The sequence below is a fragment of the Canis lupus genome, chromosome 18 (genome assembly GCF_011100685.1).
Source record: "Canis lupus familiaris isolate Mischka breed German Shepherd chromosome 18, alternate assembly UU_Cfam_GSD_1.0, whole genome shotgun sequence".
NCBI classification, from domain to species: domain Eukaryota; kingdom Metazoa; phylum Chordata; class Mammalia; order Carnivora; family Canidae; genus Canis; species Canis lupus.
Genome location: NC_049239.1, coordinates 13,587,912 through 13,611,992, shown reverse-complemented (window position 1 = coordinate 13,611,992; position 24,081 = coordinate 13,587,912). Strand labels below are relative to the sequence as shown.

The 24,081-nt window shown below is 39.5% G+C and overlaps 1 protein-coding gene across 1 annotated transcript in view; it reads right to left on the bottom strand.

Annotated features, from left to right (window-relative positions):
• COG5 (component of oligomeric golgi complex 5) overlaps positions 1–24,081 on the bottom strand; it is a 298,141-nt gene that overhangs the window by 11,742 nt on the left and 262,318 nt on the right. The window contains exons 16-19 of the mRNA XM_038562706.1: positions 23,884–23,946; positions 15,532–15,635; positions 10,850–11,087; positions 4,978–5,054 (exon numbers count right to left, since the gene is read on the bottom strand). Of these exons, the coding sequence (XP_038418634.1) occupies positions 4,978–5,054; positions 10,850–11,087; positions 15,532–15,635; positions 23,884–23,946 (482 nt within the window). The remainder of the gene's footprint in view (positions 1–4,977; positions 5,055–10,849; positions 11,088–15,531; positions 15,636–23,883; positions 23,947–24,081) is intronic.

Sequence of the window (24,081 nt, the reverse complement as noted above, 5' to 3'; positions counted from 1 at the left end):
CGTCCTCAGAGAAGAGTGCTCTCAGGAGAGCGGCACTTCCAAGATTAAACTTTACACACAGCAGGAAGTCTTAATCAACCAAGTAATAGGTCCCATTAGAAAAAGCTCTTTCCAGTAGGGATCTCCACACTGAAGTGACATGCAGCTGGCAGCTGGCAGTCTTTAGTTCAGGCCAATGATGAGGTGAAGTAACAATGTGTGTTCCTATGGCCACATCCACCGTTGGTGGTGGCCCATTCACTTGCCACCCCCCCTCCTAAATTTCCTTTGGGTAAGGGGCGTGGGAGGGTAGTAAGGCCACAGGGAATGTGTACTGAGATCTGGAACCAGCAGAGAAATGAGAGGATGAGGGGTGGGGGAGGGGAACACACACACACAACACACACACACCTGTGCACAGGATGCACAAAGACTTCTCTTCTGGAGACGGGAAGGTAATGCTGGAGGCCGGTGGGATGGGGACCCCAGATATTGTGGCAGAAGGGGCCATGTGGGCCCCTGGGTGGGTAATAAAGCAGGAGGCTGATGGCTCCAAGTCAGGGCCTCAAGTAAAGAGGTTTGAGAACTCCCAGGTTCCTTTCTCAGGGTCTGTATGTCATCAACCCCAGCAGACCAGGTGGGAAAGAGGCAAGGCTTCAGGCACGTCCTGGAAGCCTGTACGCAGCAGCAGACAGTGAGAGGCAGCATTTCAGGGCAAAAGGTCACTACTAAAGTGGGGAGTTTATATTTTCTTTAAGCTGACATTTTCCTGGATGATTTAGATAAGCATTCAGACACTATCCTAGAAGCAGAGTGAAAGCAAAAGAGAACTTCTGGAATAAGCTCTGGGTGTAGTGGTTACAAGCAAAGGCCTTGGGAGCAGGCGACCCTGGGTATGGAAGGCAGCCCTGGAACTGCCACATGACTGTCAGACACGCAGCCCTGTCCATGGACCCCTCTCAATATCAAGGCCTCTGGGGGGTCACTTCCGACTCGGAAGTGTCCTGGTGAAGGCAAAATGGTTAAAGTATCAGGGGAACACTCAGCACGGGCTGCCCTGAGTAAATGATCCAAAAATGACTGCTAGAATGAAAATGATACTCAGCTAACTACCCATCCCTCCACATTTGCAGGATGCTCCTAGCACTGCCCAAGTATCAACAAACAACAAACCAAACCAGGCCCAAGAGGTGGCTGCCTCCTGGCTACAATGCTGAAATCTAAAACTTGGAAAAAAGAACCTAGAGGATGGACTTAGGACCCAGATTCATAGGTACAAAGAAAGGCTGGAACACCTCTGGGGGTCCTGATGCTAAAAATGGAAACTGCAGAGATGGCTGCCTTCACCCTACAAACGTGCAGGCAGAGGGGTGGTATTTCAAGCAGCAGTACCAACATGGAAAACCCTCACCACGCCCGCAATTAAAACCAGCTGATGTGAATACTATACTGGGGGGTTACTGATGGTTTCCTTCTTCTGCAGCTCCGCATGCTGACAGGTCCCCCCATAGCAGCCCCTGTCCCCTGATGGCTTTCATTAAACCCAACAAAGCTTCCAGCAGGGCAGGCTATGGGCATAATTCAGGGAAAGAGCTGTGCCCTCCAGCACAAAGGTGTTGGGGCCCGCCTGAAGGTGCATGGTCTGTGTCCCTGAGCTGCTGAGAGCATGCGGTCCCTTTTCTGTCCCTTGTCTCACAACGATCTGCCCTGAGAATGTCAAGTCAGAGCTCTCAAGCCCCCGGCCAGGTGGAGCTAGGATACCACCAATGAGGGGTGAGGAGGGGGCTGTGCAGCTCTGAACGTGTGTCTCGTGTACAAATACAAATCACCCAAGGGCAAATCCCTAATGTCAGCAGCTCTCTGAGGCTGACACACACTCTGTCCAGGGGAAGAAAATAATTCCTGCGGCCTGAGAAAAACTCTAATGGAGACAGTAAAATGTAAATGTATGCGAGAAGTTTGCGGGCTTAATTCCACAGTCCACTAATACTACTGTCAGGAAGAAAGCCTCCTGCAGCAGATGGCTCTGTGATGGCAGTAAGGAATGCCTGCAAGGGCCCGTGTGTCTGGGTGTGGTGGGGGTGGGTGGTGCTGCACTTGGGGGCTGGGCTGGAGGGTGGCCTTTGCAAAGAGGCCCCCCACACGGGACCTGCTGCCCTCCTGCAGCCACTCCCTCTAAGCCAGGCAGAGGCCAGCCTGATGGGTTTGGTTGTTTGGCTCTCTATTTTTCTTACTTCCCCCAATTACATAATGTTTTAGAATATTTTATATTATATTTTAGCTTCCTTGTTATTTTTAAATGGGAATAACACTACAAGAGGGACTTTAAAATATATTTACTGGCTTTTCTAACTACAAATATGAAACGACCAAAGCAAAACCCATGAAAAATATAGAAAAAACCTCTAAAGGGAGAATCACTAGTGACAATCCTGCTATCCCCAAATTCTAATGTTTACCCTTCTTGACTTGTCCTCTCCACACATACACTTACTCTCTTAAAAATAGTAGGGAATCATATCATTTATACTGTTTAGTAGCCTGTTTTTCATTTCACGATGCATAACAAAGTCATTTCTCATATTTTTAGATACTAGCCAGCAATATAAACTATTAATGGCTACATACAGCATAAGTGCTTTTAATTATACATTGATCGATCATTAATTTTTGAATCCATAAACAGGTACTAGAAAGTGTCACTACTCGAACTTTAAATGCTTGGTTAAGATGTTTTTCTCACGTGAGGACCAAGAGGGCTGGCGGCAGACTCTCGTCTAACATAACCGACAACAGAACTGATCTCACGCAAAACCGTCGGAGCTTATATCCTACACTGTGATACAACTGTAAAAGCACAGGGATGAAAGCCATCTTGCCCAGCAAACAGAAAGATAAGTACTATTTTAATTCCTACATGTCCAATAAACAATGAAACACAAAAGCCAGGGCTGTCAAAAATAATAGCCTAATCTTAATATAGCAAATGCCAAATCACAGCTTTCCCATACCTTTTTCAGGAGCTAGTTGGTTATCACCTCCAGTATGCTAGCTAACTCTGTTGACTCAGCCATCTTATCACCCAAATGGGATTGCTGGGTTACCCTATTCCTCAGTAAGAGACTACAGGGGTCTTATTAGAGTGTTTTTCATGGTATAGGTAGGTGACTGGTGGATTAGTGACCTCAGGATCTCTTAATCATTCCCCCTGTCCATGTTTGGTAATGTCGAACCCTAAGGCATCAACAAAATATCTAAGTACCTTTTAAAAGGTCTGAGCTGATCTAAAGAAGTTATCTGAAAATACTTGTGATGCAACTTTAAGTTTTTTTTTAAAACTCAACTCTGTACAGATGGGCACTTGAGAAAAATAATTCAGTCTCTTGGGATTAAAGAAAAAATTTTTGCCAATTGCAAACAGGCAAGACAAAGCATAGGGCTTTCTTTTCAATCAATAACCTTGGATTCTTTTAAGTGGCATTACATACCTGAATTTTCTACTATCAAAAGCTTGGATAAGACAGTGAAGCAATCATTTAAAGGACACACTTCTTACTGATGGCTCTAGTTTCTAGTTCTGAGTCAGTTTTTAGAAATGGAATCTCTTACCTTATCTTTATAAAGAAACATTTAAAGACCATTATGTGGGCAGCCTGGGTGGCTCAGCAGTTTGGCGCCACCTTCAGCCCAGAGCATGATCCTGGAGACCCAAGATCGAGTCCCACATTGGGCTCCCTGCATGGAGCCTGCTTCTCTGCCTGTGTCTCTGCCTCTGTGTGTGTGTGTGTATCTCATGAATTAATTAAATCTTAAAAAAAAATAAAAATAAAGACCATTATGTTCTCGGATATTATGGAGAGTTACATCAAGGTCTCCCATCTGGTATGCTGTGGTCACAAAATGGGTATTATGTTTGGTCCCCTCGGCCCTCAGGATTGGCTATCTTTTTGTATCTATACATTTTCTAATATGCCACGATGTGGAAAAGTCTAGAAAGTTCTTGTTTATTGAATAAACAGCGATAGTTGTCAAGTTATTCGGTGTTCCTTAAAATCTAAGTTGGTAGGAAGCTAAGCATTCAAGGCTGAAAGGATTTTTTCCCCATACATTGCTATATTCTTAGGTAGTGAGTTTGAATTAAGGTACTGTTTTTCTTTTTGAACTGGTCCCTGGGAAGTTCAATCATAAATTTTGTGCTCAACCACATTAGACATTTTTATCCTAAATTAGCTGTACCCTTTCTTAGTCATTCCCTATATTTCGCCACTAAACTCAATTCTTTAAATATTCTAGTCAAGGGATGCCTGGGTGGCTCATTGGTTAAGCGTCTGCCAATGGCTCAGGTCATGACTCCCGGATCCTGGGATTGAGTCCCTCATCGAGCTCCCTGCATGAAGCCTGTTTCTCCCTCTGCCTGTGTCTCTGCCTCTGTCTGTGGGTCTCTCATGAATGAATGAATGAATGAATGAATGAATGAGTGAATGAATGAATAAATAAATCCTTTAAATGAATAATAAATATTCTATTCAATATTTTTACTATGGAATGTAACCTCTGACCCTTTCAGAGGTAGATTAGACTGGAAATGATAAATGAGCAAATAAAACTTCAGAAAAAATATTTCTACATAATTATGAACTGCCTGGTATTACGACTCAATATATTTCTGTAAGAATGGAGAGAAAATAATCCTCCCTAGAAAGGGCATAATAAAATTTATCAGCTCAGTCTTGTGAATTTTAACTCAAAAATCACATACACACGTGTGCATGCACATGTATGCACACACAAGCACACCATTGCACATAATTCTGTATGGGTTTCTGGTTTGAATAATAACTTTTAAGGTAAACCCTATGAAATTGCCATTGTTGTAGGTCACAAAATGATTGAGTATTGATAATTTCATATAGCTCAACATGAAGAGCAGGAAAGGATTTATCTGTTCATAGGATATGGATAGTTTATATCAACAGCAATAACAGAACGATGTCTCACCTGAATGACCTCAGCATTCGATAGGACTTTCCTAAATCAGATACTCTTCTGCAGAATGGACCCACAGCCAACTCCATCTGAAACATAAAAAGATACTCCACAGTGTTGATGTCAGAATCCTATGCTGAACTGGGGACACACCTGGATCAGAGAGAGTTGCAGCTTGCAGCAAACTTAATTTTAACTACACTGTGAGGCAAATTTTGAAAGTCAATTATATTTAATAAAAGGCATGAACTTAGATAATTTCTGCATTTATTTACTAAAGATATTTTTTTCACAAAAGCAGAAAAACATTTTTTTGGTTATGTGAAAGGAGGAAATTCAGATCTTTTCCCCCACTGCAAAATGAAGAAGGGAAGGTTTTTAAGACTGGGGGCCTATACTTTAAGTAGGCATCACAAACCTTTTTATATGAAACATAAATAATGACCACTCTTATCAAGGTGGTCCAAGTGATTAAAAGCCCTGAGTCTGAGAGGGAGCACATACCCGTGTCAGAATGCCAGCTCTGTAATGCCTAGTTGTATGGCCCTGGATTTCACTTAAGTTCCAGGTTGCTTGTCTGTCAAATGGAGATCATGCTAGTTCATAGAATTATAGCAATACCATAGATAATGTCACAAAGCAATATGGGTGTGGCACCCAGTAAGTGCATGTTAAATGTTGGCAATTATAAGCATATTTTTTTAAACTTTCCCTCTTTTACATTATTAGCAAATTAATTTGCTCCCTGACTCAAGAACTGTTGGTTTCACTTCTCTTTATTCTCCTTCTTTGACTGGAAATTTTACTTGTCATTGAATGGAGTTTTAGGCTCTCTGTGCTTCATCTAGCAAGTGCCACGTTTTCACAGACGTGGCCCTTAGATGACAAACCATTTGCCCACTCTTGCTATCAACAAGACCTTGGTAAAGAATGGTTTAGAAAACGTCTGAAAAAAAGTAATAAAGCATCTTTCTTCAAGAAAAACAAAGGATTGTAAAATGGGGCTTCTGTCCTGTTGGTGATCCTTCTAAAATGGTGCTCAACTCTCTGGCCACTGGAAGACTATGGAGACCTAACATCACTCATTTGACAAATATTTCTGACTCCTATTAATTGCCAGGCACCAAGTTACACACAGGAATGAAAAGATAAATTAGACTGTCTGGCCTTTAGGGAGCTCTTTCAAATTTAGTGAAGAAGGGGATATCTATTTATTTATGAAAACAATATAATTATTATTTAACAAAATCATAAAAGGTGTGTATATATATATATACATATATACACACACTTGATTATTATTAAGTAAAATTACAAGTTTGACATCAAATCTATGAACCGATGGTCATGATGGGCAGCTTCCTTGAGTTGGTCTTAAGAGTAACTAGTAGAATTTCTAGGTAAAACAGGTGAATTCTCTCCTAACATATAGAAGACACAGAGCATGTCTTCTATGTCCTAGAGGGAAACCTTGATGGGGAAGAAAACTCCCTAAAATAGAGAAGATTGAGTAAAAGAGAAAAATTTGAGGCATAAAAGTCAGGATTCTTGCCAACAAAGCAAAACAGAGCAGCTTCAAGTCAGTGTTCTCAAATCAAGACAGTGGCTCTTTGGGACCTATTCAGTTTCTTTACCTGATGGAGTTACTGGTTTCCTTCAGAATGTGGCATTTATTTTACACTGAGCACAAAGTTAAAATGTTATCATGTATTCCTGATTTGGTAATTCCAATTGTGTGTGTGTGTGTGTGTGTGTGTGTACACACCTACATGCCTGTGTGTGCACATGTGCATGGCAGGGAGGGAAAGAGAGAGGGAGATGGAGAGTGGGAGAGGGGGAGAAAGGGAGGGAAAGAGAGATGGTTTTTACATTCTGAAGTTATATGAAGTATTTTTCATGAAATATTTTTGACTTTTTTTTTTCAGTTACCCTAGTGGATTCACCATCTTCAAAGATTAAACCAAAAAACCTTTGCCTTAGCACTTGAGCAGGATGGAATGTTAAAAAAATACAATATGAGAGAATCTGATCTTGAATTGCTGTGAAATCTATGATGATACAGGAGATTTCTATGCTAGAGTACAATTTCAAAATGTTAAGTGTTTAAAATAAATAAAGGACCCATAAGGGAACACATCATTAAAATGAAACACACACACAAAAAAAATAAAAATAAAATAAAATAAAATAAAATAAAATAAAATAAAATAAAATAAAATAAAACACAGCACGAATGGTACTTCAAACCATTTTCTTCTGCCAGAATTCCATGAAACAATAAAGGCCATGTTTTTAAAGGGCAGGAGTGTTCCTTTTAGAGGAGGTGACTGTGCAATTAGCTGTGGATACACAAACTACATGCACAAATGCCTCTCTCCAGCTTCTGGCTTGGATGGAGCGGAGTGGTCAGCTGCAGGCCTGGTGAACTAATTACAGAGCTACTCCTGCCCCACCACAGACATTTGGTTAACCGCGGGGCATCTTTGGATACTCCTACATCTCTCCTGCCCTGACACTGTTCAGGAGAAAAGGCAACTGCAATGAAAATCTTCATTATTGTTTTCTTTTCTAAATTTATGTATTTAAGAAAAATGAAATAGATATAAATGCATATTTAAAAGGCACCAGAAGATCTATAAATAGAAGCTGCCAGGAGTACCACTGAGTAAATAATTTAATGCCAACTCCACAAGCCATCCTTTTCCTTGGGGAAGACATAGAATTGTGGGGGGGGGGGGGGTGAGAGGGAAGTGTGTGCTTTAGAGGGCAGTGTGGATAAATCCCCCGAGAGATTGTGAGTCAGTAGACCTCAGTGGCCTTGAACAAGCTGAGTGTTTCAGAACTGCTGTGTGATGAGTGTAGACACAGAGAGCATGTGGTCACAGTAGGGAATTAATTACCTGTAGGAAACCACCTCATGCCCATGACCTGATTCCTAGGAGGCTGTATGTTGGGTACTTCCCTCACCATGAACCCTCCAGATGGCACCCAGCAACTACTTTCTCTTTTGCCTGTGCAACAGTGCCAGAAGGGAGCAGTTACGGTTCCTAAAGAAATCTTCAAAATATATCATTACCTGTCTTTGTAACTTGACAACAAATATTCTGCAGTCCCAAACCTACTCTACAGGTCTCTTCCCGGGCTCTTTCTTTCTGTGATTTATGCCAGAAGAGCAGGCACTTTCAGCACAAGCACACTTCTAAAACCCACAGAGGATTTCTGTGTTCTTGATTCCAGTGGCCTGGATGGCTTTGTTTCATTTGAATACAAACCAATAGAACTTTCAATAATGAGGCCATAAGAAAGCTTCCCGGTCATGAATATAAATGTCAGGGTAACACCTCTTAAGAGTTTGGACTCACCCAGAAAATACATCTAACCAAGCAAGATCCTGAAAGCTGAGGTGCAGAGTCATGTGACTGCAGGTGTGCGACCCCTTCAAATTAAACAAAAGCCCCAATTCACTGTCATATTTTTAAATATGGAAAATAAATAAATAAATAAATAAATATGGGGCGGGGGCGGGGGTGCGGGGAGGGGAGTGGCTGGATACTGTTTGCCAAAGCTGTTGGCCATAAATGTGACAGTACTTCCACCTGTCTTTCCCGTGCCCACAACCCACAACCCACAGGGTGGGAAGCCATCCAAAAGGTGAGTGGCAGGCTTCTCTGAAACTGGGACAGGCTGTCCGCTGTCCTGTCTGGAGAGGACAAAGGCGTCAGCACCACACACACCCTGCAGCAACCAGTGTCATTGAGAAGCTGGGCAACGGGCTCCTCACACTGAATAAATGCGGTGGTTTCTATATTTAAGAAAGGGAAAACGGGATGCCTTGGAGCACAAGTTAGTAATAAGGACTAATGAATTTCATTTCTCTTAAGGGAAGGGACCTGAGGAAAGGTTTAGTTTACTGGGCAACATGTTGAAGGGAAGAAGAAACACCTAGGAAGTCTGAGTATTGCAGTTTCTGGGGGGTGGCACTCGATGCTTTGCATTTTGAGCAGGTTGCTGGCTGCAAGTAGCAAGGGCTCCAGGACAGTGCTTTCCATCTTTCAAGACCCATAAGGGAACACATCATTAAAATGAAACACAGCACCAAAAAGCCTGCCTGCCCCGGCACTCTCATTCTGGCCAGCTAACTGCTCACTGCCATTCTAATCAGACTTGAAGTGCTGCCTCCAGGAAAGTGACTCAAGAACCAGCTGGAGCAGAATGCAAATAAATTGGTGGGGGAGGGAGGCCAGGGGGAGGGAAGAGAACGGGAAAAGAAAAACAAAATTCAGGAGGAAAGGGGGGAAACAGAGAACAGATACTCATTTCTGTAGAGCTCACAGTGTTTTTAACAACTGAGAGCAAGACTCCTCCGTCCCAGTGCTTTTAGCTCAGTGAGCAGCCTGTAACCTCACTAAGGGTATACAAGTAACACACCGCTTACATGCAATCCTCTTTTAGCTGAAGTTTACCTGTAACAATAAAGCAAAGTATACAAGGGCATGAGAAGGAAGCCGTTGAAAATGGGAAAGGTCACAAGAGCAACATTAATGATAACGTTTAATTCTTATTTTTATGCCTCAGCTACTAAAGGCATATTTCCCAAAGGAAGGCTCTTTACTATGGTCCAGTGGTCTCAAGCATACATCATTTGGGTATGAAAATGACTAAGTCTAGACCACTTAATACGCAAAAAGCCTGGCTGTTGAAACATTAGATAATGTACCTATTCCCTCTGGACCTCTGTCAGGTACAAGTGTCTGAAAACAACCCCTGTACAAGGAATCTGCCACATTTTCTCCTCGGCATGGGAATGATGAACCCAGACTTGCTCCCCAATCCACACAGGGGTAAATAAGGACATTAAGTGTGACTATCCTTATTAGCAGGGAGGATCTAGCAAATTATGAATAATCCATCTGAATAACTAGACTGGTAAAGTTAACAGCTTTGAAAGGCTTAAAAAATGAGTTCACATTTGACATGCTATGTATATACAAGTGATCTGTTTGAGTATCTTTTAACTCAAGTGTATGCTTGAGGTGTTTCTTCTTTGCCTCTGATACTATTGGAAGGCTTTAAAAAAAATCTGTCTAAAGGAAAAACCCCTTTAGGAGGTGATTATGGTTCAAGAACCTGAAATGATTTCAAGCCTGGCCATATGCAAGAAAGGTACTCTGTTCAATAGAGGGAGACCAAATAACCAGAACTTCTATGTATGTGGCCCATGGTGCATCTACATATATTAGAACATTGTCTTGAAACCCTGAGCTGGCCACTACAGGATAACAGATATGCTGAGTTCTGTCTCTTTACGTGAAAAGAGATAGCACCTTTACAGTATTTGAAGATAATTTCATTGTCTCTATTATTTTCCAGCAAAATTCATCAATTATTCTTATCAATACTGATATTGTGGGATAATAAAATAGTAAGAAAGCCCTACATTATATAAAAATGGGGTGTTTTTGTACTATGGAATGAGCTACTTTTACCTTAACCTTGAAATCTCAAAGATGAGTGATGATTCTTTTATGAAATACAAAGAAAAGAAAAATCTGGCATGAAAGTATCTTTAAACTCTCCTCTTTTTCTTACCAATTCAGTTTACTCTTTTTTTTTTTTTTTAAGATCTATTTATTCATGAGAGACACAGACTGAAAGAGAGAGAGGCAGAGACATAGGCAGAGGGAGAAGCAGGCTCCTCACAGGGAGCCCGATGTGGAACTTGATCCCACATCCTGGGATCATGACCCTAGCCAAAGGCAGGCGCCCAACCACTGAGCCACATAGGCGTCCCACCAATTCAGTTTAAATGGATTTTTCTTTCTGCTTCAACTTTATAAAACACTAAAGAATACACATTTAGTCTTTCAATAAATAGATAATTTACCTGAGCAAAATCAGCAGCAAGTCGAACTTTGCCACCTTCACCAAGAGGTCTTATGAGACTGGCATTGCGAATAAAAAGTTCAATTGCTCTTTGGGCAATAGCTTCAGTGTTGTCAAAAACAAAATCCAAGCATTCAAAGTGTTTAAAGTAGTCACTCATAACTCTGGCAATGAAACCTTGAAGCTCCTTCATGTACAGAGAACAAGGAACATCAGGCTTTCCTGAGCTGGATATTGACCTGCGAAAGGGAAAAAAAAAAAACAAAAAACAGCCAATGCACTAACAGCCACTATTTCATTTTTATCCCACCCCCCCACCTGCTATTTCAATTCTAAGCTATTTTTTCCCTCAATGGTAAAAAAGGTATTGCTTATTTTTGCTAATAGTTAAAGAGTATAAAACAATGTTTAAATAATAAAGACTTTTAAGATGCCAGGAAGATGACTGAAGGAATCTTAGAATCCATTTACCTAGATATTATTGAGAATGAAATGGACAACCATCTGTCTCGGGTAATTCACACAGTGCCTTATGCACTCTCTGACCTTTCAAGGTCCTTCTCAGCTTTATGAATCTCCATCCACTCATATGTTTTGCCTGGTTAGTGAATAAATCAATAATGAAGCCTGAAATAGCTTTCTACACTTTGTAAGGGCAGAAAACACTGCTTCCCCAAACAAATTCTTGGCAAAGACATTTCTGCTCCTGTGCTATTTAATCTGATCAGCCCAATAGTAGATTTCTGCCTGTGGAACTGGTTATGTAACAATACACATGGTATGCAATTTTTTCCTCCCAGATGATGAGGTTTGCAAAGGCTTTAATTTGGATCAACAGATGATGCCAGCTGATGCTCCATGAAATACTATTTATAATTTATAAGTGTTTGTAATTACTCTTTAAGGAATATATTAAAAGAATGTGAAATATTTATAGGAAAGAAGTCATACCAAAATTAGAAATCACCTGATATTAATTAGCTAACCAATGAAATCATTGGCTACAAAGTGCTGAATCGTCTTAAAAAATGAGTGTTTCCATATTCTGAGAATGACGTAGAAAAAGTAGCAATGATCTAAAGAAGAATAACAGATATGACTCAAATGCCTAGAGCAAGAGAATGAGGTGAACTTAATTATTTTCAAAGACACCAATGAATGGTTATTATCAGAGGATGCTAACCAAAGGTCTTCTATTTCCAGAAGTAGACAGAAATAGAGAAACTAGTCATAAGCTCCAGAAGGGAGAGATTTTGGTCAGGTGTAAAAAGAATGTCCTCACTAAAGCAAGGCCACCGAGAGGGAACATGGAGGACCAGTGCTGTCTTCAGCATCACACAGTGGAGTGCTGCTTCATACAGCCTCAGTAAATGATGGCAAATGTCACGTGGATTTGGTTTTGCCAGATTCAGATCATTGCATGGCGTATCTTTGTTCAGTTCAAAAGACTAGGTTGGAAAAACAAGGGGGTACCAATCTCTTTCATGTTTTATTATGCTTTATCAAAGGCACTGTTTGTTATCTGTACTATTCTGGAGGAATGTTTCAAGAATTTTAATCTAGTCAATTAAAATGATTTGCATGAGGATTAGATATACTAAAACAAATTCCAAACACATGTCAATATAAGTAAAACAATCCATCAGACAAAATCTTGAAATGGGTGTTAGCAATTATCAGTGTGGATTAGAAACTGATTTAAATTTACTAGAATATGATATTTGCTTCGCCATCGTTAAAGCTCAGTTTTTCCAACTATGGTGAAGTTTTTGGTAAGAGATATTCTTTTTAATTATTCTATTTATTTATTTGAGAAAGAGAGAGAAAGAGAGAGAGAGAGAGAGAGAGAGGCATGAACAGAGGAAGTGGGATAAGCAGATGCTCTGCTGAGCAGGGAGCCCCACATGGGTCAGTAAGAGATTTTCAACTGATAGAGTACAATAATACATTTTGCAGAAATTTAAGGATCTTTCTAATGAGACCCTGCATGCACAAGTTGAAGGCAGATGGACTAACCAGATGCACACCTGAGAAGTGGTAGATGACCATCTTCAGGTTACCAATCCTTTTGGCATGTATGTGCATTCTCCCCTTGGCAGAGATGCACATCCATCACTTTAGGTCCTAGGGTCTTCCTACTTTTACCACCTTCCCAACACCATTCAATATAAGATTTTTTTAAGATTTTATTTATTCATGAGAGAGAGAGAGAGAGAGAGAGAGAATGAGAGAGACAGGCAGGTAGAGGGAGAGGCAGGCTCCGTGCAGGGAGCCTGATGCGGGACTTGATCCCGGGTCTCCAGGATCACACCCCAGGCCAAAGGCGGCGCTAAACCACTGGGCCACCGGGGTGCCCCCCCAACCCCATTCATAATTGGACCTGAGTTATTTTACATTAATCAAGGAATTTCAATCAATGTACTATGTCGATTAGATATTTACATTTTGAGCTGTACCTAATTTAGAGAGAAATACACATTTCAAATACAAGGAAACTGTGTTAAGCATTACTTTTTAAATAGCAGAGGGATTCTGTAACCATACTCCATATAAGGCTGGCTGACAAAGTAAATCTGCTTTATTCCTTTTACCTAAAATAAATATAGAGGGCTTTCCAAGGTAGGCGTTCACTATTATTTTTCCAAGTGTGACCCCTGGGGGCTTGCCCTGCTATAAAAGTGATTTGTACTTCCTGAATAGTTTCATCTAACTTCACCATAGATTTCATTCAAGCCAAACATTTCATATATGAAATCCCATGACAGAATTACCAGTAATAGTTCTAGAAAGTAAGAAAATTACTGCCCTGGAGCAATAGCCTTAAATATACTATAAAGCAACAGAGTTTCACATTCCTATACAGGGACGTATGGAAGACAACCATGGGTGGAATCAAATGTCTGCCGTATATAGACAGAGCTGAAATGGAACCATCAAAAGCCATTGCGGGGGGAGGGGCGAGGAATTAAGGTTACTGATATACACTTTAAAATAATGCTTCAGGGCAGCCCCAGTGGCACAGCGGTTTAGCGCCGCCTGCAGCCTGGGGTGAGATCCTGGAGACCTGCGATCAAGTCCCACATTGGGCTCCCTGCATGGAGCCTGCTTCTCCCTCTGCCTGTGTCTCTGCCTCTCTCTCTCTGAATAAATAAAATCTTAAAAAAAAAAAAATAATGCTTCATACTTGTACCAACCTATCTATGAGTGATCATCTGGCTCCCTAGTATTTAAGCAACCTAGTAAGGACATCCCTACTAGGGAGACCAACTTTTAATGTCTAATCCACTAGCTCAGGCACTAGCTGTGGCTCACCAATAAATACAGTTGCTAAAGAAGCTGACCACTCTGATAGAAGGAGCCTTCATTTTTTGCTTCCTTTTCAGAGGCATCAAGGATTGGTCTAACTGGGACATTTTAGATTACTCTTGAGTACAATTCAGTTCCTTCCAAACTGCTAAATCAGCAGTTTTGCATTCCATCTCCAAATATTATAGCATTTTGGGTATAATCCACTTTACCCTCTGTGTTTCATTCCATTATTAAAAAGAGATCAATCTTTTATTTTTTTTTTGAGATCAATCTTTTATTCTTCAAAAGATATTTTGTGAATAAGTGGTTTGAAAAATTAAAGGACAGTGTAAAATTCACACAGTTTTCTACAAACAGCTAGCTAGCTATTGGGATGCCTGGGTGGCTTAAGCATCTGCCTTAGGCTCAGGCTCCCTGCATGCAGCCTGCTTCTCCCTCTGCTTGTTTCTCTGCCTGTTTCTCTGCCTCTCTCTCTCTCTCTCTCTCTGTCTCCCATGAATAAATAAATAAAATAATAAAACAACAACAACAAACCAAACAACTAGCTATTGTGAGAATTTAAATAGAAAAAGGAAAATTCAAAAATAGTAACTATGAACTAGGAATATAAGACACATATCTACATATTACTATTTGAATGTTTAGCTCTAGACTGTGTTAAAAAAATCCTCCAAGCATGTGCAAATAACTATTCCAAATTCTCTACAAATAATGTCCTAATACATGGAGTCCAAATCATCCTATTCTCCTTTAAAAGATTTCAGAGAACACTGAGTTAGGACCTATGAGTTTCATTCTCAACATATATATGATACAGATAAGCAGTACTCTTGTAAACAGCTGTGGAATACTACCAAAGTATTGACGGCTAGGTGTGACTTTGCCAGATTGGATTGCCACAGAACTGAGAAAGGAAAATGATTCTCACAGGGCGTTGAGATGCAAAGCCACAGCAGGATTCAGACTAGCATAGTGGTAGAGGTGGGACATTTTACATAAGAAATAATATGCCTATGCCTGAGGCAAGTACAGGGCATTTGTGAGAAGTAAGGATATAGATAAGCTTGATAAGAGAGGATGGTACCAACTACCAGAAGTCCTGCAGTGGCAAACGGAGTCCTGTAGATGTTAATGATTCTATGTTTCAATGACAGGAGAGAAATGATGAGAGAAATGATGAAAACAAAAACTGGAAAATTTTAATCAGCTAAAGGTGCTCACAATGGATAAAGCAGTATGAGGCTGGAGGCCAAACCCATCATAAGAGGAACAAGACCTAGGTGGAAACAGACTTAGGGAGGAAGAAGGACAGAGGTGGGTAAATGAAAAACAATACAGTAAAGGTTAGTGAAAATTGTGGTTGAACGTGCTTACCCAGAAAAATCTTCTTGATGCATAGTGATGATTATGGCCTCTATGGCATCTCCCACTGAAGTTAGTAAGGGTTGCACAGCACTTCCCATAAGAACATGAATTGTCTAAAAAGAAAAAGGAAGGATAGGAAAAGTTAAAGACCAACATAAAGAAATCCAAGATGGGGGAAATATTTTGACTAAAAGTTTTTATAACCAATTCTGACTACAGTTTCTAACTGTAATAACTCAACAGAAGTCTTTTCCTCTCCCGACTGCTATTGGGAATGATCTTGAAAGCTGAAAATATGTGGAACATGGCACTGAAAATTTCAACTCCCCCACTTCTCTCAAATTTTCAGGAAGTTTCATGGTCAAATGAGCTCCTGGAGGAAGGAGAGAAGACCAGTGCCACTTAACAAAGATCAAATGAATATATTTTATAAAGTTTCTGAAAAAAGTGAGGCTAGACCAAAAGTCATTTTTCAAGACTGGAACATATGCTTTTATGCAGAGTGAATACAATAAATATGCTGGGGATTCTTACAGAGCAGAAGAGTTAGTTATATCATGGATTAAGTTCTTATTCAGTAGGAATACTATTGGTATTCGGCACCATCTTCCCTTCCCAATCTTTGTCACAAACACCCGGCACCTGAGGCTCTGGCCTAGGCATTTGCTACTGGCAACTCAACACCATCTTCCCTTCCCAATCTTTGTCACAAACACCCTGTACTTGAGGTTCTGGCCTGGACGTTTGCTACTAGCATCTAGGGTGCAGAGGACAAGGATGTTGCTACATACCCTACAATGCACAGGACAGTCTCCCACAACAAACAACTATCCAGCCTAAAACATTAATAGTGCTAATGTTGAGAACTGTTCTACAGTGAGGTATAACCATTGGCTAGGTTATATAAGACCCCCTTGGCCTTAGTTATGGGTTTTTACTGTAATAATATTGACTGGGCCTCAGTACACACTTAAAATCTAAAATTTAAGTATACTATTTATGTATCAATTATGATTACATATAATGAAGATGGATGGCTTTTTGGCTCATAGGAATGATAGAAATCAATAAAAAAATGTTAAATAGGACCCTTATTTATTAAACTCCTAAATATCGTCTCTATCCCTTAATCTCTGATAAAAGCAAACATACTGTCTGTGGGGATTGAGAGAGGGAGGCACAGGGTGGGCAGCACAATGCCTGAGCAACAGCATAGTTTGTTACATTTGAGAATTATGGAGCAGAAAGATTTGAGGGTACACTTAGATTTTTTTTCCCTTAATGATTAGTAATGGTATCACTAACTGAATGTAGTGATGCAGAGGAAGTAGGTTGATTTGGGGATGGAGAGAGAGAATGATGAGTTCAGATTTGGACATGAGTTTGAAGGGCTTATGGGAAATCTACATGGGCTATCCAGGAGGTACTAAAATATTTACATTTGTAGTTTTCGACACATTTCGACTAGATTTGGTAGTCTTTCGCTTTTAAGAGAGAAGATGAAGCCAAAAGAGACAATGAGATCACAGAAGATGATTTGTAGAGTAAGGCTAAATGCTATTTTGAAGTCATTCAGAAGAGGAGGAGACCCTGAAAGATTAAGAAGGGTGGGATTATTTATTGAGCATATATTTTATGCTGGGTATTATGGTATGTGCCTCACATATTATAACTCCACTTAAAATTCAATTATTCCCTCTTCTAAGAGTATTAATTGATGGGGAATCTAAAGTAATTTGTAGATGGGGAAATTAAAGTGAAGTAAAGGACACCGACCTTAAGTGAGCAAGTAGAAGAGCTAAGATATCCTAGGCATGAGTCCGATGAGCTTTTGGTTACACTTTGCCCACTTGGAGCAGAGAAGTAGGAAGAGACTTTAGAGTATGGTGGAAACAAATGGGCAAGATTTCAAAAAGAGTGAGTTTTTTTTTTTTTAAAGATTTATTTATTTATTCGTGAGAGACACAGAGAGAGAAGCAGAGACACAGGCAGAGGGAGAAGCAGGTTCCATGCAGGGAGCCCGATGTGGGACTCGATCCCGGGACTCTAGGATCACACCCTGGGCCAAAGGCAGGCGCTAAACTGCTGAGCCACCCAGGGATCTCCAAGAGTGAGTTTTCTACTCTGATATCTCTGAATTGAAGTAGTGTCTAACTACAGATCTTCCTACAAATAAGACAAACAAATGACCTACTGGAGGGCTCTAGAGATTAAAAAAAGGTAGGTAGTTTTTAGAGGCTGTGGAAATCTAGAGTAAGCAACCAGAAGAAAGCGAGTTTTCCATCTTCTATGACTTTGTTCTAAGAGTGCCTATAGTCATGGTGGTGGTTAAGGCTGGGTGGCTAAAACACTGGGAGAAAAAACAAATCCAGCAGTCTTTCAGCACAAAGGAGCAATGGAAAGGGGACTTGGTTCAACTAGGGCTGCTAGAGAGTGAGAGGGGAAACTCAGAAAGGAGAGAGCCAGAGAAGAATGCCTAATTCTATATTTAAACTCAGCACTAGTCTTCAGCTGACTCATCAGCCATGTCTGTATAAAGCAAACAAAAAGTAGCTGGCAACCAAAGCTTAAGGACTAAACTGAGGTCTGAGGCATGGCCAGCTGCAGGTATGACTGTGTACAATAAGAGTCTAAGCAATCAGTAAAGAAACATCAACACTCAGGAGCAATGTAAAAAAATACTGAGTCTATACAACATAACTACTACATATACAAAAAGCTTAGAAATGTTATCAATTTTCAAGGAAAAGATCAACAGCTGCCAACCCTGAGATGATCCAGACTCTACAATTATTAGGCAAGAACTTCAGTGAGGTAAAGAAAGAAATGCTCACAATGAGGTAAAGAAAGAAATGCTCACAATAAGTAATAGGAAACCTCGGCAGAGTGAAAGTGTAAAAAAGAACCATATGGATATTTTCAACCAAAAAAAATTGCACTAGATGCATGCAGATGTAAATGTACTTGTATAAATACAAGGTTTATATATTTTATGTAACATGGTGAAATATTAACTCTAACACTTCTAAATAACCCATGAATCAAAGAAGAAGTTGCAAAGGAAATTAGAAAACATTGCAAACTGAATGAAGATAAAAGCATAACATATCAAAATTGAAGTCCTTAGAGAGAAATTTACAACTTGTTAAGTTTCTTTTGGGAGGAAAAATGTCTAAAAATCAATGGTATGAGGTATATTAAAAAAAAAAAGGCAAAGAAAACCCAAAGTAAGTAGAAGGAAATAAAAAAGACAAAAGTAGAAATCAATGAAAAAGAAGGACAATAGAGGAAATCAGTGAAGTCAAAAGTTGGCTCTCTGAAAAGATCAGCAGAACTGATAAACTCCTAACTAAACCGATGAAGCAAAGAAGAGAACACAAACACCAAGAGAAACAATTAAAAAGAAGTTCTCAATATGGGTCCTAATGACATTGAAAGGACAGTTAGAGAATATTATGTACAACACTGTTCTGACAAATCAGGTAACTTAGGTGAATAGATAAACATCCAGAAAGTCACAAAGTATCAAAGCTCATTCAAAAAGAAACAGAAAACTTGAATACCCTTTAACCTACTAACCAAATCAAATCAAATCTGTAGTTACAGACTTCCTACAAAGAAAACCACAGGCCCTGATGGCTTCACTGGTGAATTCTACAAAGCATGTAAGAAGAAAACAATATAAGTTCTTTCAGAAAATAAGAGGAAATACTTCCAAACCTAATTAATGAGGGCAGTAATAACTTGATACCAAAATTAGACAAAGAATTACAAGAAAACTATATACAATATCCCTTATGATTATAGATGCAAACATCTTTAATAAAAATTAAGTAGACCAAATCCAGGGATACACAAAAAAACCCCATCATAACCAAGGTGGGTTTGACATCTGAAAATAAACTTCTGTATTTTACTAACCGAATAAAGGAGTAAAACCACTTGATTATTTCAATAGAAGAAAAGCTATTTGATGAAATACCATTTGTAATATTTAAAAATATGTCAGTAAACTAGGAATAGAAAGGAACTTGTTTATTCTGATAAAGGCCATCTAACATTATACTTCAAAGAGTAGAATATGGCTGGAGTGCTTCTCCCCAAGACAGGGAAGCGCTCATCAACCTCCATTCTCAATAGTTCTAGTTAACACTTGTACGAGACGTCTTAGCCAGTGAAACAAGATGGGAAGAAACAGGCCTCTACTTGCATACGACATGATGGTTTACACAGAAAACATTCATTCTGACTGGGTGAGGCTTCCCACTTAGAGGAAATACAAAACAGGAATGGTAGAGGATTAAGGACTAGCAGAGGGGACAGAGAAAGGAGACTAGGTTATATTTCAGGCTCTGTACAAAGCAGGGAAGGGTGCCATACATCTTCCAAAGATTTATCTAAAATGGCTAAGATTACAAAAATATAGAAGCCTCAGCAATCTGGATTATTCTCTCATTTAGAACCCACACAACAAGGGAGAAATGAAAAACTGTCATATATAAACGTAGCAATACAATCACTATCTGTACAAAACAATCTCAGTAGTAAATGATTTGGAACGACTGGGCCAAGGTGTTTAAATGCTACTTACAGCTGAGGTGCGTATAATGAAATGACTCCAACTTAATATTAATTTATGCTATCCATGACATAGAGGATAATCAGGAGATGGGAGATGTTAAACTTCAGCCTAAAATAACATTTAATTCTGTATAAAATCTCAACAAGGTAGAGAAGACTGTTATGTATCTTTATCTATATTTTTAGTAAGTGAAACATATATTTAATATCTTCTCTATCAAGGGGCACCTGGTTAGCTCAGTTGATTAACCGTCTGCCTTCAGCTCAGGTCATGATATATGTCGCTGGATTGAGCCCGGTGTCAGGCTCCATTCTCAGTGGAGAGTCTGTTTGAGATTCTCTCCCTCCGCTACTCCCCCTGTTCTCTCTCTCTTTCAAGGAAATAAATCTTTAAAAAAAAACTCTATCAAATAATAAAAGTACACAGATTTTTGGTTCATTTATGCACCCTAATATTCTATGCCTAATTCAAAGTAATGTACTAAGTATCCTACAATTTTAAAATTCAAGGTTCTTTTTTTCCCTTAAATCAGAGGGTTTTGTGTTTTACTTAATATGTCATCATGGTTTTTATATGATTTAACTTAAAAAGCAAGGTCAAAACTGTTTCATTGAGTCCTTGTTAACATAAGCAATTAAGTCTCTAATTGTCAGGGCCACTGCAGAGAGGCTTTAGGCCAACTGCTAGTCTTCTCTCATCCAGTTCTCAAGGGCAAAATTGGCGATGCCTCAACAAGCCGCACTCCCCAAGGACATGAGGCCCTGGCTCCAGTGAGCAAACCTCAGAGTGAGGGCAGTAGCCCAAGATCAGGGCAATTTTCACTGCATTAGCCTCAACTCCCAGCCCAAAGGGGCTAACAACAGGAATAAACTTTGTTTTATGTTAAAAATACAGATTTGGAGAGTGCATTCTATACTGAATTATAGTCTCTAAAGAATTTTTCTTTTTTCTTTTTTTTTTTAAGTTTTATTATTTATCAGAGAGAGAGAGAGAGAGAAAGAGCAAGCGCAGAGGGGGAGGAAGAGGGACATAATCTCAAACTGACTCCATGCTGAGCCAGACACCGGCTCAATTCCATGACTGTGAGATTATGACCTGAGGCAAAACCAAGAGTTGGTCACTTAATTGATGGAGCCATCCAGGCACCCCTGAAGAGTTTATCTTTTTAATTTGCCAGGAGACTTTTATTATCAGGCAAAGTGTAGGCACTCTGTCTTAACTCACAAACTGGACTTTCTCAAACTATGAACTATGATAATTAGGGGTTAAAAAATCAATTAAGTTGGTTACTATCAGAATGTTTTAAAAAGTAATAGATAAGAGAGGGTGCCTGGGTGATTCAGTGGGTTAAGTGGCCGACTTGATTTTGTCTTAGGTCATGATCTCAGGATAGTGAGATCGAGCCCCTTGTCAGCTCTGTGCTGGGCATGGAGCCTGTTTAAGATTCACTCTCTCCCTCTGCCTCTGCCCTGCACCCTTCCCATCCCCGCCCCCACATGCTCTCTCTCAAATAAATAAATCTTTAAAAAAAGGTAATAGATGAGTATGGAAAATATAAGTGTGCATCACACAAAATAAGGAAAAGGATTATTTTGTAAAATCTTTATTTCAATTACAGAAATACATATAGATAATATATATATACACAATTTTATGTGTGTGTATATATTTATAAATGCTTATGTATTGTGTATGGGATCACAAAGTAAAATCTATTTTTTTCTTTTATTTATTTATTCATGAGAGAGAGGCAGAGACATAGGCAGAGGGAGAAGCAGGCTCCCTGCAGACGGTCCAATGTAGGGCTCAATCCCAGGACCCCAGGATCACAACCTGAGCCAAAGGCAGCTGCTCAACCACTGAGCCACCCAGGTGCCCTGTAAAATCTATTTCTTATCTTGGGTAGTGATCAAAATATGTTTGACAGCTACTCCTAGAAAAGAAGGGAAAGATGTGGAACTATAGAAAAGGAGACTATGTGAATGCCTGGAAGCAAGAATGTTAAGACCTTTTAGTGTGTCATACTGGTTTGATTTTTGGTATTCTTATGATCATCAATAACTTGGATAAATGTCAATAAAAACAATTATTTTATGATGACAGCTTTAATAATATTTTAGCATAAAATGAGATCAGCATGTTGGAGGAAAAAGAAATACAGAGAAAACATCCAAGTGTGCTTTCACTGTGTTGGGAGAAAACAGACTTGTCTTCTCCTACCCTCATATATGAATTTTAGTGTCCTTAAGTTTTGGGGCCTGTTAAATCCCCATCCATGTCATCAGACAGCATCTGACCTCAGAAGTTCCTTTCTCCTTTAGGATTTGTGACATCCCCTCCCAATCTTCTAGCTCATACTTACTGTTGTTTCTTTGTAGCTTCTTTAGTCTCTAAATAAAAGTATTTCTCCTTGGAGTGCACTGATAGAGCCTGTCTCTGTCTCCCTCTCTTTTAACTCTATCCAAGTGATCTAAATCCATTGACTTCTATGACCTTTGTACAGTTATACTGTACCATTTCACATATGCAGAAACTAAGGCAAGAGAAAATGAACTCGTCTTAGGTCCTACAGCTAGTTAAGGCTGAGACGGCATTCATATATAAGGAGTTTGCTCCAGAGTCTGCTATACATTGGGGAGAATCCCTGGGTGGCTCAGTGGTTTAGTGCCCGCCTTTGGCCCAGGGCATGGTCCTGGAGTCCCGGGATCGAGTCTCGCATTGGGCTCCCTGCGTGGAGCCTGTTTCTCCCTCTGTCTGTGTCTCTGCCTCTCTCTCCCTCTCTCTCTGTATCTCATGAATGAATGAATGAATGAATGAATGAATGAATAATAAATAAATAAATAAATAAATAAATAAATACATCTTAAAAAAAAAGTAAATACCAAATAAATATTTAGTAAGCCAATGAATGATGATGGCAAGGTGCAGCAAACATAACTCTGAGGTCTGGGTTTATCAACATCAGGACTTTGAACAGTTATTATTTCTAAATTGTGTAAAATAGGGATAATAATTCACAACTTGAACAGTTGTTATAATATTTCAATATATGGCATGTGACTGGCAAGTAGCAGGTGCTAAATAAAGGATTTCTATTACCATCACTAAAATGAATGATATCCTTGTTTTTTAAAAGAGTTACCCACTGTCAACTACATATGGCTCTGAATCTCATACCAGCATTCTTTTTCATTAAACTTCCCAAGTATATTTATGTTAGTATGTAAAAAAATGGGAATTTACCCTGATTTCAAATCGTACAGATACACATTAGAGTTTCTCAATCTTGGTATTACTGAAGGTTTGGGCCCAATAATTCCTTTTTGTTGGCGGCTGTCTTATGCACTGCAAGATGTTTAACAGCATCCCTGGCACTAGATGCCGAGAGCACCCCACTCCCAGTCGTGACAATCAAAAACATCTCCAGCTTTGTTAAATGTTCCCTAGGGAACAAAATCACCCTCATGGAGAATCACCACTTTACAGAGGATAATACGAGGCTGTACTACCTAAGATACAGTGATACTTGAAGACTCTTGCTTCCCTTATGATAAAATTCTCATAAGTAGAACACAATCTGTAGACACCAACAAGGTCTATTTTTAAGCTCTAGAAAATATAAACACACATGTATCCTTTCTCTTTAGGATAATTATCAGCAGCTACTTTTGGTATATACAGAGGATACTGAATTATTTTTAAAATGTGACATCTCCCACTCATCCAAACAATTCTAAAATCCACTTTGATCTCTATAGTCAAAGATTAAATTCTTTTACCTTAAGGGCTGAGATTATGGTTTGCTCAGCTGCTGGTGGGAATGAACTCTGACTGGAAACCACCTAGAACAAGGTTTTGATTCAGTTAGTTTTACTTAAGTCATTTATTTTTATAAATACTCATTGTGGTCGTAACATGATAAAGCTGTTTCTACATACACATAAAATAGCATCATTGTTTTAGATTATATCTTATAA